The following is an 18,032-nucleotide window of genomic DNA, read 5'->3' as shown; positions in this document are numbered from 1 at the left end:
TATGCCACCTTCAGCAGGACCTAACTCCCAAATAGAGAACAGCTGTGGGGTCAGGCCTGTGACTCAGGACCACACAGAGCCAAGAAAAAACTGTTTTCTCACTGTGTATATGTGAAGGCGTCCAAGCTCCTGAACTTTCATTCCTTAGGGTTAGTTCAGATCTGCTCCGTGTGCCTGGCCCTGCCTTTTAGCCTTGGTGAGGGGGGGGGGGGGGGGGGCATGGACACGACAGGGACATCACCTGGCTGGTGGTGTGTCAGAAGCTCACAGTCGCCCGGTGGAGAGGGGATTGGACACCAACAGAAAAGATAAGGGGAAGGGAAGGAGAAAAACAGGATTTCCCAGTGTGGGTGCCAGCCTGCCTGGCGGTGGCTGGGTGACTCATTTGGGCCTGGCTGCTTCAGCTCCACAGCCAGAAGTCTCTACTGCCAGAAGCCAGGAGTCTGGAACCCTGGGTGGCTGGAGCCCAGCTTCCCCTTCACACTTGCTCTATCCCCATCCATCTGCTCTCCCTTCCTGGGCAGAAAAAGAGCTGGAGGCCTGGGGGGGGGGGGCAGATAACAGCTTTCAGGACCGAGAATGTAATGGAAGTGGGGGCTTGCCCAGCCCCCGCTCACAGTGCTGGGGATGGAACCCTCACAGATGCTAGTCACACACTCTGACATGGAGACATCCCACAACATCATGCTTCATCGAAGAGTAACCAGTGTTCTCCCTGCCCACCTTTCCTGCTCCTGGGAGCACTGACCATAGTGTGCCCTAGTGTGCTATGCCCCCTTGCCCGGAGCATTGATTACAGTGTATCTACCACGCTGGGCCCCTCTTTACTTGTGTGGCCTGGAGGGTTAGCAGTTCTGAGTACACCCGACTGGAGAGCAAAAAATAGTGCCATAGTTTGGGTCTGGAATGTTCCCCCAAGGCCATGTGCTGAGGGGCTTAGTCCCCAGCAAGGTGCTATTGATGAATGGCAGAACCCTGTGGAGCCCCGATTTCTTCCTCCTGCTTTCACCCCCAGTCACTATGGGTTATGAGGTTCTGACTCACCTTAAGGTCCCCAACATTGCTTTCCAGCCCTACATTAGAGGCCTGAATGTCATGGGTTCACCCATCATGGCTTGGAACCACTTAAACTGAGTCATGCCAGTCAACCTTTTCTCTCTAGAAGTTGGTTATCTTGGGTGTTTATCACAGTAACAGGAAACTGATTGACTCGGTTGCCATTAGAGGTGAGTTACACCCGCTTTTTAAAAATTCATTAATATTTGTTTCATCATTATTAGTGCGTAGGAGTGGGGGGCATGTCACAGCAGGCATGTAGAGGCCAGAGGACAACTGTGAAGTCAGCGCTCTCTCCCTCCTTCCCTTCCTCTCTCCCTCCCTCCCTCCCTCTCTCCCTCTCTCCCTTTATCCGGGAATTGAACTCAAGCTGCCAGGTTATACAGCAAGGTGCTTTACCCTGAACTATCTCACTGGCCCGTGTTTGGGCTTTTTCAGACAAGACATTATGTAGCCCAGGCTAGTCTTGAATTTCCTTTATTGTAGAGTCTGGTCTTAAACTCCTGGTCCTCCTGCCTCTAATTCCCTAGTGTTGGGATTGCAGGCATACACACCACCATGCCCACTTTGCATACCACCACTGGGGGTCATACCCAGTGGGCATATGCCAACTGAGCTACACCCCCAGCCCCTAGGCCACAGTTCCTTATCCATTGGTGGGCATTTGGGTTGTTCCCGTATCTGTGGTGAATTCTCCTGTAATGACCACGGCGTGCAGATAGCTCTTCACAGTGCTGATTTCATTTCCTCAGGATACGGATCTAGGAGTGGGATTGCTGGCCCACGTTAATTCTATTTTGGATTGTTTTGTGACTCTAACAGGGTTTTAGTATATAGCTGAGACTTGCCTAGAACTCACGGCCCTCCTGCCTGGACCTCCCAAATGCTAGGATTATAGACGTATGCATGTTTGCTGTGGTTCACAGTAGCTGCACATCTCACCCATGCGGGTCTCATTTTTGTGAGGACTCTAGCAGGTCTGAGAGAGCATGTCTTTTTGGTTTTGATTTTCTATTTCCTGGTGGTTGCTGATGTTGAATGGTTGTTCATGTCCCCAGTGGCTGTTCATATTTCTTTTCTGAGAAACATCTCTTTGGGTCTTTTGCCTGTTTTCCAACTGAGTGTCTGCTCTGTAGCTATGGAGTTGCACAAGTTCCTTATTGTGTTAGAAATTAGTCCCTTATCAGAAGTAGGCTTTGCATTCTGTGGGCTATCTTCGCTCCATGGACCACTTCCTGTGTGTAGAGGCTTTTTGATGTCAGCCTGTTTGTGTGCTTTTGCCCTCGTTTCCTGTGCTTTGGGGGTCATATCCGAAAAATAACTGCCCAGGCTAGTGCTGTGGAGTTTCCCTGTTCTCCTCCGGCAGTCTTACAGTTTCTGGTCACTAATACATTTGAGCTGGCTTTTGTATATTTGAAATTAGGGTGCAATTAATTCTGTTGCATGTGGGTTTCCCCTGATCCCACCCCCTAGACTGGAGTCGGAATCCTTTTCCCAAGGGGTGATGTTGAGACCTTTGCTGAAAATCAATGAACTGTAAACGTGTATGTAATCTTCTGGACTTCTATTCCTGGTCTCATACCCCAGTGCCATGCTGTTTTGATGATCATAGTTTGTGTGTGTGCGTGCGTGTGCGTGTGCGTGTGCGTGTGTGTGTGTGTGTGTGTGTGTGTTGGCTAGTTTTATGTCAACCTGACACAAGCTGGAGTCAATGCCTCGATAAGACCTGGCTGTAGGGCACTTCCTTAGTGATTAACGTGGGAGGGCCCAGCCCGTAAGCAACTCCGCTCCATGGCCTCTGCATCAGCTCCTGCCTCCAGGTTCCTGCTCTGTTTAAGTTCCTGTCCTGACTTCAGTGATGAGCAGTGATGTGGAAGTGTAAGCCCAACAAACCCTTTCCTCCCCAACTTGCTTTTGGCTGTGGTGTTTGGTCACAGCCATAGAATCCCTAACTAAGGCAACACAAACACACACTTTTGGACTGGATCTCACATAGCTAAGGCTAGCCCTAAACTCCTCATCCTCCTGCCTCTGTCTCCTTCATGCTGGGATGACAGGAACACACCCCGCACCAGCTTAATTCCTGGAGTGGAGGATATTCATTCATTCATTCATTCATTCATTTATTGAGACGCAATCTTATGCAGCACTTCTGGGTGGGCAAGGATGACCTTTAGTTCTTGATCCTCCTGCTTCTATCCCGAGAGCCGACCATGGACCAGCACACTGGGCTTCTGTGGTACTGAGGTGGGGCCCAGGGTGTTGCACATGCTAGGCAAGCACTCCACCAACTAAGCTGCATTCCTGGCCCCTGTGGTATTTTTTAATTTTTAACCAACAATGTGGTATCTCTGGCTTTGTCCTTTTTGTTCAAAATTGCTTAAGCAATTGAAGGATGTTTTGTGGTTTCCTATGAATTTTAGGGTCTGTTTCTCTTTCTGTGAAGAGGGTCTTCAGAGTTATGCTGAATGGGATTGAAGGGGAATAGTATTTGCTTCAGCATTATTTCTTCCAGTGCATAAGCATGGAATATCTAGCCATTCATTTGTGTCTTCCTTCATTCTTCTTAATGTTATTCAGTTTTAGTGTGAAGGGTTTTCATCTCCCTGCTCATATTTATTCCTAAGCATTTTATTTTGTTTTCTTTCTGTAGCTGCTGTGGATGGGGTTTCTCAGTTTCATTTTTGGGTAATTTATTGTTAGCAGAGAAACACAACTGAGTTTTGCATGTTATCCCCTCTTTCATGTTCTTTATTTTATTATTTAGTTTTGAACATTACTCCTCTATCTGATTTGTTGAGATTTTATCCTTAAAGGATACTGAGTGTTCTCAAATATTTTCCTTACATCTAACAAGAGGATTATGTGGTTTTCATCCATCTTTGGAGACAGTATCTCACTATGCAGCCCAGGCTGGCCTTGGACTCCTGTCAATCCTCCTGCTTCAGCATCTCAAGGGCTAGGGTCACAAGTGGGAGCCATCACACCCAGATCCCACTGTCGCTGCTGAGCTGTTTTATTTCCTAGCCACTGGATCGCAGTGAGTGTCCTTTTCAGGTGCTGGGGAGTTCTGTTCCTAGTTCTTTGCTGAAGCTTTTCTGTAGCATCTAAATCCACACAGTAATGCTGTGCTCCTGGACTCCAGGTTCGTTCTCTCTCTCTCTCTCTCTCTCTCTCTCTCTCTCTCTCTCTGTCTCTCTCTCTCTCTCTCTCTTGAGACAGGGTTTCTCTGTGTAGCCTTGGCTGTTCTGGAACTCACTCTGTAGACCAGGCTGGTGTCAAACTCACAGAGATCCACCTACCTCTGCTTCTCAAGGGCTGGGATTAAAGGTGTGCACTATCACCTGGTAGAACCCCAGGTTTTCTGTGTCGGTGTTCCTTAGGAACCTCTGGCCTGTAACTTTTTTTCTTTTTATGTATGTGTATGTGTGTGGGTATGTGCACCTGAGTGCAATGCATGAAGAGGCCAGAAGAGGGCATTAGATCTTCTGAAGCTGAAATTGTAGGTGGTTTGAACCCCCTATGGGTGCTGGAAACAGAACTCAGGTCCTCTGAGAGAGCGGAAGGTGCCCTTAACCTCTGAGCCTCTTCTCCAGCTTCCCTGTAACTTTCCTTTATGGCCTTGGTATCAGAGTGATCTGGCCCTGCTTTGCAATTTGATTTAATGAAATCATGTAGTAATGTCTCTGTTTAATGTCATGCCTGTGAACTCCATCTGTGGGGATGTGTACAACCATGAGTCTGTTTTCTGTTATTTGAACAGACAACAACAAAACCCCCTCACACAGACCTTTACTGATGGTCTTTGAGTATTTTCTAATTTTCAACATACCAGTTTCTACTGGGGCTTGACATGTCTGGGATTCCCGAATTTGGGCAGTAGGAGGAGGAAGATCAAGAGTTCAAGGCCTTTCAAAACAAAAACTTTAAAAACAAATGTGTGCTAAGAAACACATTCTTGTGTTTCACTGACTCTGTGGGATACAGTCACTACATCTCAGAATGAATTAACTAGACGATGGAGCATGTGTTGTTGCTCACACTCAGCAGGAACTCTGCTTTACAGTCACTGTGCATATATCCTCCCTTGCCAGGTATTAGAGCGCCACTTGCGGTCTTGTTTTGTTTTTCAGGATTGAACCCAGGGCTTCATGTGTGCTAGCCCATGACTGTGCTACCGGGCTTCACACCCAGCCTGCACTTGGGACATGTGTGAGCTAGCGTGTCATGGTGCTTCTTGCGATAGCCCTGCTGGTAGGATGGACTGCTGTCTTGCTATTTTAATTCGTGTCTCCTTGCCGATCGGTGAAGTCCATCACTTTGCCTTCTACGTACTGGATGTCTGGAGTTGCTCTTTCTTTTCTATTGTGCTGTTTTTGTTTGTTTGTTTCATTGTTGATTTTAGTTTTATTGTTATTTCATGTGTTTGGGTGTTTGGTCTGCATGTGTGTCTGTGTACCACATACAGTGCCTGTGGAGGCTGGAAGAATGAATTGGATCCCCGGAACTGGAGTTACAGGTGGTTGTGAGCCACCTTTTGGGTGTCAGGAACCAAACCTGGGTCCTCTGCAAGAGCGCCAAGTGTTCTTAACCACAGAGCCAGTTCCCTGGCTACATGTTATGCTGGTTGCAGGCAGCCCCATGGCTGGAGTTCCACTGCCGTTTTCTTGGGATTGGTTCGGTGTGTAGTGTGAGTTAGGGTCAAGATTGCTCTTCTTTCCTGTGGAGAGCAAGTGAATCTGTTCATGTAAACTGTGGCTCTTTGCTCAGTACACCAAGCCATAAATCAGGTGTCCTTATACCTGTGGACCGAGTAGACTTTCTGTTCCATCCCACTGATCTGTTTGTCTACCCTGGCAGTGTCTTGGTGACCAGGACTTTAGGACAGGCTGCTTGCCTGGGGTGTGGCTCCTCTAGCTGGGCCTCTGTTGATGGCCAAGGCTGTTCTTGGCCTTTGTGTGGCTCCTGCTGTTGGACTCAGACTCAACCTGATCTCCGATTGTCCCAGCTCCATTATTTCTTCTTCCAGAAACTCCAGCTTCTGACAAAGACCCTGTAACAGGCTGTGTGGCCTGTGAAAGCCTCCACCCTAGTCCTGCCCTGGGGCCCTGTAGCCTGGAGTTAGTCACAGTGGCTGAAGGGCAGGGCCATAGCCAGCTCAGCCTGGACAATGGGGTGTGGGCCCCCTCTGGCACACAGCCATCAGGAAAGCCAGGAGGCAAGCGGATGCTTGGGCCAGCAGGCAGAGGAGGGTGGCTCCAGCTGGCCCAAATGCTGACTGCATGTATGTTTGGGTACCGTGGGCATGGCATGCCTGGTGCCTGTGAGGTAAAAAGAAGACTTTGAATCCCCGTTACAGTTGTGAGCTGCCGTGTGGATGCTGGGAACTGAACCTTTATCCTCTGCAAGAGCAGTCAGTGATCTTAACCACTGAGCTACCTCTCCAGCCCCAGCCCTGCCCCTCTTGAGCTTGTTCTTTGTATCTGGGATACACTGCCACATTCAACTTTTGTTGCAAGGGTTCTATGGTTGCTGAATCCCTGTTGGCAGTGGGGATGCAGAGGTATTTGATGTAGGCCCTGTCCTCAGAGGTGGGCTGGGAAAATGGACAAGGAGTGTCCAGATGCGCATAATGTAATCGGTGCTGGGCTCCAGATGGCCAAGGCAAGGGCTGAATTGTGAGGGAGACGCATATGCAAAGGCCCCGCGCTCACAGCTTGAGGGACCTGCAAGAAACACCTGACACTGGAATGTAGGTCTCCAGGGTAAAGGATGCAAGGGTGAGATTGGCAGAGAAAGGGAAGAAAACAGACATCAGACACTGGGAAGCCCAACCTGTCCTTAACATTACACAGGGTCTTGTCCAGCTGAAACATGGGCAAAAACGGCTGCGCCTGGAGCACAGGCCAGGGAAGAGGCTGGTGTGTCAATCTGGGTTCCCTGCCTTCCTGTTTATACTTTGCTTTCTGAGATGATGCCTGGAGATGGGAGAGGCTGCAGAGTCTGTGACCCCTTGAGGCTCTGACGCTATGTGGTACTGTGTGGTAACAACCTCTTGGTGGGTGCGTGCTGTCTGAGTATGTAAAGGCCAGGTCCCAGAAGAACTGGAAGTAGGCCAGGCCTGCCCGTCAGGGATGAGAAGGAATAACTGAGGCATGGCAGAGCCTCTGCTGGTGGCCCACGCCCATCTGTTCCTGCCCTCCTTCCCTGCCCACCCTCCTCACCCAGTTTCTCCTGGTTGTGAAGTCTCTTCTTCCTGGGAGAGCAGATCCTGCCTGTGGTGTTGAGCCCTCTGTGGCCTGGAGAGCAGCCAGAAGCCTCATTTGCCATCCTGGCTGTGTGATCTCAGCCTACTTGCTCTGCCTCTCTGGGCCCTCTGGGCTCTGAAATACTGGAATCATGATAGCTGATTTCTCGGCTCCCTGATCTAATTCCTGTGGCTTAAATTACTTCCCGAGCACTGGCTGCTAACACCTGCAGGGCTAATGAGCCTGCTTGGTGCCTAAGGGCCCTGAGGTTTTCCCGTCTCTCCTTTCTCTTTTTTCCCAGGGCTCCAAGGCTGAGGGAGGCCTAGGGCCCCAAGGAGATTGACCTTCCTGGGCGGAGAAGAGGCCAGGGAAGTTGAATGGTTGGCTTGAGGCCACAGAGCAACCCTGAATGGATGCAGAGACTGCAGATACAGAACGAGGCATTGCCAGCCCATCGCCTTTTCCTTCCTGTTTCTGCCCTTCCCCGGAGAACCCTTGCCTTCCCATCCTTTGGGCCGCAGCTCAGTTGAGGGTTGTGTGGGGGGAGCTTGCATACCATTGCCTAGCCCTTTCTCCCGAGGCCAAGGTAGGCCATCTCAATCTGAGGACCTGGGTTCCAGCCCACCTCCTCCGTGAGCACACTTCTCAGGGCCTCAGTCATCATTCTGAAAGGGGCTCAAAGAGGCTGAGTGACTTCTCCATGGTCACCCAGCAGATGAGTAGCTCGGCCAGAATCAGAGCCTACATCAGACCCGTTATCAAAGTTTCCCCGGAAACCATTCTAAGAATTCTGCCTCAGTTTCCCTCAAGGTCATCCTGAACATTAATAAGACCACAGTGTTGTTCTCAGTACATCCCAGGATGAGTAGATTTGGAGAGGTTGAAGATGGAGTGTGAGAGACCGTCTGTCAACTGTGTGAGACCACACCCCACCTGCTACATCTCCCCCATAACCCTTGTTCCCTGGGGCCTTCCCTGACCATATTGGTACAGTGTGTGTCCCTTGAATTGTTCAGTGTACAAAATACAGGGTATGGGGTGATCTCCTGGCCCCCTGAGGAGTGAACAGAGCCCCAGGGGCCAGGGACCTGCTTCCTCCCTAAGTGTCAGGTGCACATAGGAGGCAGAGTGACAGCTGGAAACAACCTGGGCAGGGGTGAGTCAGAAGAGCCCTCTGAGATGCCCACAGCTGAGACCTGTGGGTGTGACACTGGCCATAAGCTGCTGGGGGGGGGGGGTCACTTGTATGATTCAGTCCAAAGAGCTCGGGAGGGCTGGCTGAACAAGACAGGGAGTGTGAGGTGGGTGTGGCCTGGGCCAGCCCTGGACACACTGGTGGCCTGAGGGCCTGGTATCACCTTTCAGACGCCAGAGAGGAGAGATTCTCCGGAGCTGAGGCAGGTGGTTTTGCTCCTGTTGCCTCTTTGCCCTGTCGCAGGTTCTAGCTGTGTGACCTCGGGCAGATCTCTGTCCCTCTCTGTACCACCTTTCCTTGCCTGTGTTACTGGAATGTTTCTGGGAGGGAAGTATATCCGGTGGTCGGAGCTCGGCAGGGCCTTAAGGTGCCCAGGATTGACAATCTTCTTACCGTCCTCTCCTCTAGGTGCCTCCCCTTCTCGGGGACGTGGTCACCATGTTCTCCTGCGTGAAGGCCTATGAGGACCAGAACTACTCAGCACTGAAGCGGGCCTGTCTGCGCAGGAAGGTGCTCTTTGAGGACCCCCACTTCCCTGCCACTGACGACTCACTCTACTATAAGGGTACCCCAGGGCCCACAGTCAGGTGGAAGCGGCCTAAGGTGAGTGTCTGGCCCTCCTCCCTGGGGAGAGCGGGCTCCGATCCCACAGGCAGCCACCCGCCTAGCCTGGCCCTCTAAGGCATGGTGTACGCAGGGACCTCAGCCTCCCTGCCACGGTCACGTGGGGTGCCTATGAGATGCTGTGAATGGGCCCCGTGTGCAGTAAGATTGAAGGGCGAGTTTCCTTTGCTGATTTTAAAAGTCCCTTCCTGTGCATGTGGAAGCAGGAACTCCCATCAAGCTGTGAGGATAGACAGCCGATGACCCATGTAGGGCCTGTGCCCTGAGTGTTGGTGGCCTTGCCAACTCCCAGCCTGGTCTGGCTCCCGAGAGCTGCATGCTCAGTAGAAATAGTTGGCCCTGTGTTGTGACTTTTGGTTCTGAATCCTATGTGTGAGGTGGACATAGGAGCTCTGTGGAGTGGGGTTCCTGGGGCCTCCGTGAAGGGGAGGGTGCTGGAGGACACTGGCCCAGGTCTATTCCAGGCTTCACCGCAGTCACTGACAAGGGACTTGAGCTTGGGAAACCAGGCTCTTCCAGATCCCTTGGACTGGTCAGTCGTTAGAGCCTCCTCCATGCCCTGTTCTCAGAGAAGGTGCCTCTGGCTGCAGGGTGAGGCCGGTGGGGAAGGTGCAGTCACACAGAGACTGTCGGGCTTTCTCTGGCAATGGTAGAGCAGGTGGTACCTGGGGCCCATGAAGGAGGCACCCCCTGTGCCTGGCATGTTAGTTCTGAGGGCCTATGGCACATTCAGGCCTCGCTTTCAGCAGCCAAGAGCAGTCAGATTAGTGCCGTCCAGTCTCTGGACCTTGGACATTTGGAGAAAAATGAAATCCCATCTTCATGTCCTTCCCCACAGCCAACCTTGGGCATTGCTGTGAACTGGAGCTCTTTGTCAGGGAAGAAAACTGAGGCTGAGAGGAGAAGGGACCCCATATCCAAGAGTCCTGCCTCTATACCCTCCCCTACCCCCCCCCCAACACCAGGTAGAAGGCTCCAGGTTCTTTGGCCTCAGGTCTTGGGCCTTTGGGGAGCATCTGACCCTGGCTTCCTTCTCCGACCTAGTAACAGAAATGTGGCTCTACCCTCCCATGTCACTACCGTCTTCCTCAGCAAGGTGTGGGGTAGGAGCTGCTTCTAAAGGGCCTTTGTGAGATCCTGGTTCCCAGGAGAAAGGGTGGACACCTGAGCCTCCTCCTGCCACCACCCCAGTGCACACTGTCCTTGCCCTGACCCGTTTCCTAAGACTCTGGGTCACAGCCTGGAATGGGCTTCCTGAGGCCCAAGGCTATGGTAGGGCAGGCTGGTGGCTGGGCGGGCTGGTGGCTGGGTGTCCACTGCCATGTGACCTGATGGAGTCATTGCCCTCTCAGAGCCCTTTCTCCGGGTTCAAGACTCGTACTTCCGCCTTCCTCCTCCTTCCTTGGCACCTGTCCAGCTGCCTTTCTGGCTCTACCTGAGGAGGAAAGGTGAACGGCCTCCCTTGGCTAGGTCACAGCATATGTGGTTGGTATAGATGGGCACATCGGAGCAGGGCCCAGGACAATAGTCAGGCTTCAGCCTTGGTCAGGCCTGAGTCCATGGGCAGAGTGTGTTCCCATGATGTGATGGAGGCTCCACTGTGGAGGGAGGGCAAGGTCTTCAGTGGACGGAAAGTGGAGCAGCCTGGGTCAGGGGTGGGTTGTCCAGCTCCCGACCGTTAATGCCCAGCTCCTTGGCCCTCTGGCCTGAGGCAGCTCTGCTTCTGAGCGGTCCTATTTCCTGGGTCCTAAGGCCTGAGGGACTCTTGGTAAGCAGAGCAAGAGGCCACGTTCCTTACAAGTCATCCTGATCCCACTTCCAGAAACCTCTCAGTCAGTCGGTCATTATGGTGACCTCTCTGTGTGGAGAGATTCTCCTTAGACAGTCTCCACGCTCCCCACGCCTGCAGCTTCCCAGCCTCCCAGGCCCCGGGCAGTCAAGTTCCATTTCTCAGTCCTTCCAACCTTCCTGGCTCCCTGCCTCCCAGGCTCCCTGCCTCCCAGGCTCACCCCATCCCAGGCTCCCTGCCTCCCAGGCTCACCCCATCCCAGGCTCCCTGCCTCCCAGGCTCACCCCATCCCAGGCTCCCTGCCTCCCAGGCTCACCCCATCCCAGGCTCACCCCATCCCAGGCTCACCCCATCCCAGGCTCCCTGCCTCCCAGGCTCACCCCATCCCTGGCTCCCCTCTTCCTAGCCCCGGCTCCCTGCCCCTTAGCTTCTAGCTTCCCAGGCCTTCAGGCCCTCAGCCTTCATGCTTCCTGACCTCTGAGCACAGCTCCTGCCCCAGCTTCCCTGCCTGCAGGTCAGCCTCCCTTCCTCAATGGCTTCTTTTCTCCCAAATATTATGAAGAGCCCGCCTGCTTTTTGAGCCAGCCAGGCTTGCCTCCAGCTTGAGGTGCCTTCTGGAAGTGAGGTGTGGCCTTGAGCAAAGCGTCCCCTTCTATGGGCCACAGTTGCTCATTTTTAAGTGGGGAGAATAATTCTTGCTGAGTCTGGTTTCTGGAAGTTGAGGTGATGGAGGGGTCAGACACAGGGAGGCAGCAACAAGAAGGCATCCTTCTTGTCGGCCCTATGGTGGGGAGTCAGACCTGGCCTGGGATCCTGTCACTCATTCTGCAGGGTGCACCTCACCCTCTTTGGCATCTGTGTTACTATTCCCTCCAGCCCTCAATATGTGCCACCTTCCTTACTGCTGGCGGGAGGAGGAGGAAGAGGCGATGGGGGGGTGGTCTGGGGAGTCGTCGGGGGTGTGGGCAGAAACCACTTCTGCTTCTCAGGCTGGGGCCACAGCTCTCGCCTCCACCCAGCTCTCTGCCTTCCCCATGTCTGGACATTGTCGTGGGGGTTCTGGATAGAATGCAGGGGGGGAGGTAGGAGCCCCATGAACATTTGTCACTATGGAACCCCCAGCATCCCTCGAGACAGCTGGTGTCCCCACCTGCCCAGGAACTCATCTCGTTTTGGGAAAGGAGTTACTCCCCTAGTGCTGCCCGCTTGGCCTGCTAGAGAAAGGCCTCTGCTCTGCCTACATCTGAGCTTCCTGAGTACCTTCCCCAGTCTTGTCAGAGCACCAGGGAAGGGCCTTGGCACTAGAGGAGGAGACAAGGGCTGGGTTGCAGACGAAGGAGATGGGGGCTGGAGGAGGGACAGTTGCAGAGGGGCACCGTGTTCTGTGACTTTTCTGTTATGTCCCTGCAGTGACCACTCTCTTGTGATCTTGGATTCAGGAGTGGGCAGGAGGGAGGATGCAGACAGGCAGTGTACCTCAAAGGTGCGGCTGTGTGCATGACTGCCCAGCTCTTCTACCCCTCGCTTTCCTGGCTGTGTTCCTGCCTCTACACTAGCTAGAAACCTGAATTTCCTGCTGAGCCATGGTTCAGGCCTGATCAGATCTAGACCAGCTGGTCTGACTGGCTGAGGTGATTGCATGTTCAGAAGCCAGTGCCCTGGAGGCATGCTGGTCAGAAGTGTGGCACCCCGGCCTGGGGGTGGCTCAGTCCAGGGCTCACAGCAGGCCCTATACAGTCCAGGCTAGGGTACTTGGTTATCACACACACACACACACACACACACACACACACACCCCGTGCCCTGTCAGTAGCCTCTGCCCCCAGCTTGCCTCCCCATGCCAACCACCTCCCTTGTCAGAGAGCTCACTGGCGGATAGAGGGACCTATAGGGGTGCCCAGTATCTCAGATCCAGCTCACGGTTTACTAAACAATCAAAACCAGGAGTCAGGAACCAACCAAAGGAAATAGATTCACTTGCAGATTTGGCCTTGCCTGCTGCAGTGTTAAAATTCATAGAGACTATGAAACAAAAGCCAAGAAATCTGCATATGCGGATGAGCTCTCTGGTGAGATATGGCTTTCCTAGGAGCTGATTTATCTCTGGGGACTTTCTCTTCTGCAGCCAAAGGGATTTCCTGGAATAATTAAACATTCTTTTAGAGCCACCACTAGTAAGCTGATATGGGTAGGACTGGAAGGTGCATGGGTGGTCTGGCACCAACATAGGGTGTGTGTATTTAGGTATAGGGTGTGTGTGTGGGGGGGGGGGTGAGTGTGAGGGGTGGGGCAGTATTCCCCTGGCTGTGGCTAGATTGATTTCATCTTCAGGGCATTTTGGAGGTCCCTGTTCTTCCAAACTCCTGCCCCTACCCCTCCACCCCCACCCCACCCCACCCCGTCTTCCCCACATCTGCTCTGAAGATGCCACATTCCTGGCCTCACTGGTCACATGTCATCACTTCTCCATTGACCTGGAGACTCGGGCCTGGCTGTGTAGTAGGGCCTGTCTCTAACTTGTTGTGGTCAGCCAGTGACTCAGGAAAGGTGAGAAGCCTTGGCTTACAGTGGTGGACAGGGGTAGACATCTCTTCCTCCTTGGTCTTGTTGACACCCAAGGAAGGGGGTTTCATCCCTTGTAGGACCCCACACACCCAGATAGAGGCTGGAGAGCAGACGGAGTTTGAATCTTAGCTCATCCTGCTGTGTGGCCCTGGACAAGTGACCTTGTCTCTCTGCGCCTTGCTGTCCTTGTCTGTGAAAACACTGCTAGAAGTACCCTGTTCTCTACTCCTGGCCCCAATAGGGTTCAGTCCTCAGAGCTGTTTTTTCCATGTTTTCTCGGAGGTAACTCAAGGTAGCATCCGCTTCCCAGGTACCGGTGTCCTAGGTCCGAGCTGGCAACCTGAGGCTTCAGATGCAGGCAGGATGCTCCGGGATGGGATGGAAGCTGTTCTCTGGAACTCTGCCCCTCCCAGTCTTCGTTCCAAGGCTGGGGTGGGCATGACGGATGGGTGTTCTGGGGCCCAGAGCCAGGCTGGTACAGGTGTAGTGGCAAGGAGAGCCCATGCTGCGTGCCCAGCCAACCTGTTCTGCCTGCCCTGTCTGCTTACTCAGTTGTGCTTGACCTTGGACATCTCTGCCTCATCTGGAGTGGGTTTCCTATCTGTCACAGGGCACCGATTGGGAGGACCTGAAGTAGATGTCATCTCCCTCTGCAACCCTAGTGACACCACCGGGTAGTGGCTCTCTCAGTGTGGACTCCTGCCACAGAGTTCTCTAGATGTGAGGCCCCAGCCTCCTGCCTCCTTTCAGGGCCTCCGTGTGGAGACACCACTCGCTCTGTCTGGGAAGCTGGGCAAGGGCAGTTGGCTGGAAGATAAAATTAAGAGGAAGCAAGGCTGGCAGAGCTCAGCTTCTGGCTGGAGCTTCCTGAGAGTGGCCTTGGGGACAAGAAGCAGGCCTCCTGACAGGGTTTCCTCCCATCAGAGATGGCAGGACACAGAAGCCACCGTGCAGCTTGCCACCGGCTCCCCCGTAGCCCCAGTCAGAAATGGTCAGGTCTCCGACTCAGCTAGTGCTCTCGGGGGAATTACTCTTTCTTTTCCTGGCCCGATAATTCTGTTTCTTTTCTGGGCAGATGAGTCCCAAACACCGTATTGAAATCCCGTTTGCCCCTGCAGAATGCTCCACCACCACCATCTGTAGAGGCCACACAGAGCCCTGTAGGGCCAGCATTTGAACATGGGGAGGAACAGAGAGGATGAGCCTTGACCTATGTGTGCATCTCCAGCAAGTGGCAAGCAAGAATTGAGTTCTGCCTTCTAGGCTCTCCTGCCCTCTGCTGGCTGCCTGTGAAAGGGTCTCAGCTGCTGTGTTGTGACAGTTTGAGCCCAGGAATAGACCTGGTGACTCCAAAGCAGGCAGAGGCCTCTACTCCGGTTCCCATTATCTACTCCGGTTCCCATTATGTGTCTGGGACATTAGAGTGTGACTTTTCCTGGGAAGACAGAGGGGCACTGACATACCAAAGAAAGGGTTCTGCCTTAGGCCACCCTGGGGGAACCAATGAGTTTATGGGGCTACTTACAGCCCCACCCCAGTTAAATGTTGTATAGTAGTGATGAGGAGATCCTCATCACACAGAGTGGGAGGAGGGAGGCGCTCCAAAACGTCACAGCTGTGCCTGATCCTTGCATCCTGTGAGGACCAATTATTGCCCACCCTGGATCCTGCAGATGTATGTGCACAGCATTCAGATGTCTACATCTGTGGGACATTTAGAGGCAAGTGTAATATAATGAGATCTGTTTACAGAGGTTGGCAGGTCCCCTCAAAGGTCTACTGCATCCATTCCAAGTAAACACAAATTGATCAGTGGGGGTGGGGTGGGGGCGCTCCTCAGCTAAGGGGATGCTACAGATCAAAGCAAAACCAACACACAAACCTCCTGGGCCATACAGTGTGAAGAGGTGCCACCACGTGTACTATGGTTCCTTCAAAAAGGCGAGGATGGGACCAGCGAGACAGTTCAGCTGATAAAGTGACTGTAATTTGAGCCTGGGCCTGAGTTTGATCGCAGGGACCCATGGAAAGGTGGAAGGAGAAAACCGACTCTCAGGAAGTTGTCTTCTACCTCCAAACGTGTGCCAGTGCACACGTGCTCCATCACACACATGCATCACACGTGCACACACGGGAATGATACTAAGCTACTTATTATTTTTTAAAAGAAAACTGTTGGCATGGGAGTGCTCTGTGCCTTGCTGTTTTGTTTTTACCTGCCATACCTGGCTGCTGAAACGGCTTTAGACTAAGTGAATAAGCTCTCCGCTCTATAGTCTCCCATTGTTCCCAGCCACACACGACTGCCTTTATAAGTCACATTCTCAGTGCAGGGTGGGTCCCAGCCATTCACCCACCCCTACCTTCTTACAGGGGAGAAATGTGTAAGTCGAATCTTGAGCGGGTGTTAATTACAACCCACTCAGGACAAGTTTAGTCTCAATATTTTTACCTACATGGTTCCATTTCCTGATTCATCCATTACCCCCACCCCCATGTTTTCAGAGGCTGCCATGAATCAAGGTATATGTGGCTCCACCAAAGCACAAGTATTCTGCCTATCAGCAGGGGAGCAAACGATCCATAGTTGGTTGTGGGGCCTCTGGTCCCTCTGCTGAGCCCTTAGCTGCAGGGGATTCCCATGCTAGTCAACCCCCTTCCCCTACAGCAGTGGGTGCAGCAGGGATTGCCTGCACCTCCCCATCTTTCACCCCTTTGGTGAACAATTGTTTGGGCTTGAAGCCTTCCAGGGGCTCCCAAACACAAATTGGACTTTGCCTCTCTCTCATCTGTTGGCGGGCCAGTTTCCTCTGTGCAGACAACTCAGCCTCGGCTGCTTGTCTTGCCGCTCCTAGCTTCTTTCAGAGACTGCAGCATAGCATATAGCCAGTCCATCAGCCGCTTTGGAGGCATCCCACTGCCCATGGGATGTGTCCCATACAACAAGGAGGCATGGCATCCCTTACCGCATCACACGGGCATGCAAAGAAATGCAGGCATTAAGTTATTTTAATATTGTTTAATTTAAAATTTTTAATGCTTGATTTTTTTTTCCTTTTTTGGTTTTTCGAGACAGGGTTTCTCTGTGTAGTTTTGGTGCCTGTCCTGGATCTCGCCCTGTAGACCAGGCTGGCCTTAAACTCACAGGGATCCACCTAACTCTGCCTCCCGAGTGCTGGGATTATAGGTGTGCACCACCACTGCCCGGCTTTAATGCTTAATTTTAAAACTTAAATTTTAAAATAGGATTAAAAAGTAGCCGGGTGGTGGTGGCTCATGCCTTTAATACCAGCACTTAGGAGGCAGAAGCAGGTGGATCTCTGAGTTTGAGGCTAGCCTGGACCACAGAGTGAGCTCCAGGACAGCCAAGGCTACGCAGAGAAACCCTGTCTAGAAAAACAAAAACAAAAAAAATTTTTAATTAAAGAATTTTTAATTTTTTATCACACAGAGGTTGGTTACCCTGGGGTTTCCCCTCAGGGTATGCCTCAGCCTGATTTCCCGGGGCACAGGAAGCTCGGCCTTGGTTGTTATGTCTGAAGGCCCATGCCATTGTCACCTCAGTTAGGAGGCATGCCACCCCCAGTTTTTCCCAGGGATGCTCCACCTGACTCCTCTTTGGTTCTGTCTGTTCTCTGTAGGTACCACTGGTTGTGTGACTTTCTCTGGGAGATGTGAAGAAACTTCTATTCACTCCAGATAGACAGGGCATGGGAAGATCAAAGAAAGGGTTTTGTCCAAGCCAAACGCAGTGAACCAGAGAGTTTAATGGAGTTGTAGGGCAGGGCAGTTCATGGGCAGCAACACCCCCAGGAAATCCCATCCCAGTCAACCTTAGGGCGCAGCAATTACAGTCTCGGGACTGGGGGCGGGGAGTCTCATGAGAATCATGTGATGGCCTCTCAAGCTCTCTGAGGCCCATGACCCTTGGGAACCTCTCCCCAACCCACCTCCCGAGGGAATGCTAAGAGGTCTGAGCTCACGGATCGTCACAACTGCTTGACTTCAAGATGGAGATGATCTGGTCAACTGTATCACGGCATCATGCTAAACCTCTCATCTGTGAAATGGGCACAGTGCTCAGTTCTTGGGGCCCATGGGGATTGAGTCATGGTGCCAGCATTAATTATGTCTGAGTTATAAAGCTGTGTCTCAGTGCTGAGTGCCTCCCCTCCGTGCCTCCTCACCCCTCAGCTCAGCTCCTCTCAGCTCTGTGGAGTGAGACACTGACAGAGAGGAGGCGTGGGTGGGCCTGCTGAAAGCAGACACACTCACAGGTCTGGGAAGACTCAATCCGGGCAGGAAAGGGACCCCTCGTGCCTAGCCCTGCAGGAGACTGGCCTATGAGGGTGTATTAGGCTCTGAGGAGGCTGTGACTGTGTGCCTAGCTGCTTTCCTGGGCTGAGCCGATGGTGCTCAGAGATCCAGCCAGCGTCCAGCTCCAACCTGGGCGGGGTGTCAGGTCTTTGGGAGGCAGGGAGCTTTCAGAGCGTGTCTCTTGGTGCAGAAGCCAAAGCTGTGTGTTTCCACTCAGCAGCACTGCCTTGGGGTTCTT

General features: G+C 52.6%; 1 protein-coding gene across 4 annotated transcripts in view; it reads left to right on the top strand.

Moving 5' to 3' along the window:
• Capn5 (calpain 5) overlaps positions 1-18,032 on the top strand; it is a 55,145-nt gene that overhangs the window by 6,681 nt on the left and 30,432 nt on the right. For 3 of the 4 annotated variants that reach the window (XM_036168438.1, XM_036168445.1, XM_036168450.1), the window contains exon 2: positions 8,908-9,102. In XM_036168438.1, the coding sequence (XP_036024331.1) occupies positions 8,938-9,102 (165 nt within the window). In that variant the 5' untranslated portion in view covers positions 8,908-8,937. Of the gene's footprint in view, positions 1-5,266; positions 5,311-8,907; positions 9,103-18,032 lie in introns of those variants that run through there. The other variant, XM_036168431.1, reaches the window with a different exon arrangement.

The sequence above is a fragment of the Onychomys torridus genome, chromosome 1 (assembly GCF_903995425.1).
Source record: "Onychomys torridus chromosome 1, mOncTor1.1, whole genome shotgun sequence".
Taxonomy (NCBI): Eukaryota; Metazoa; Chordata; class Mammalia; order Rodentia; family Cricetidae; genus Onychomys; species Onychomys torridus.
Note: the sequence above shows the minus strand (reverse complement) of the source record. Positions and strands in the feature narration are given on the sequence as shown.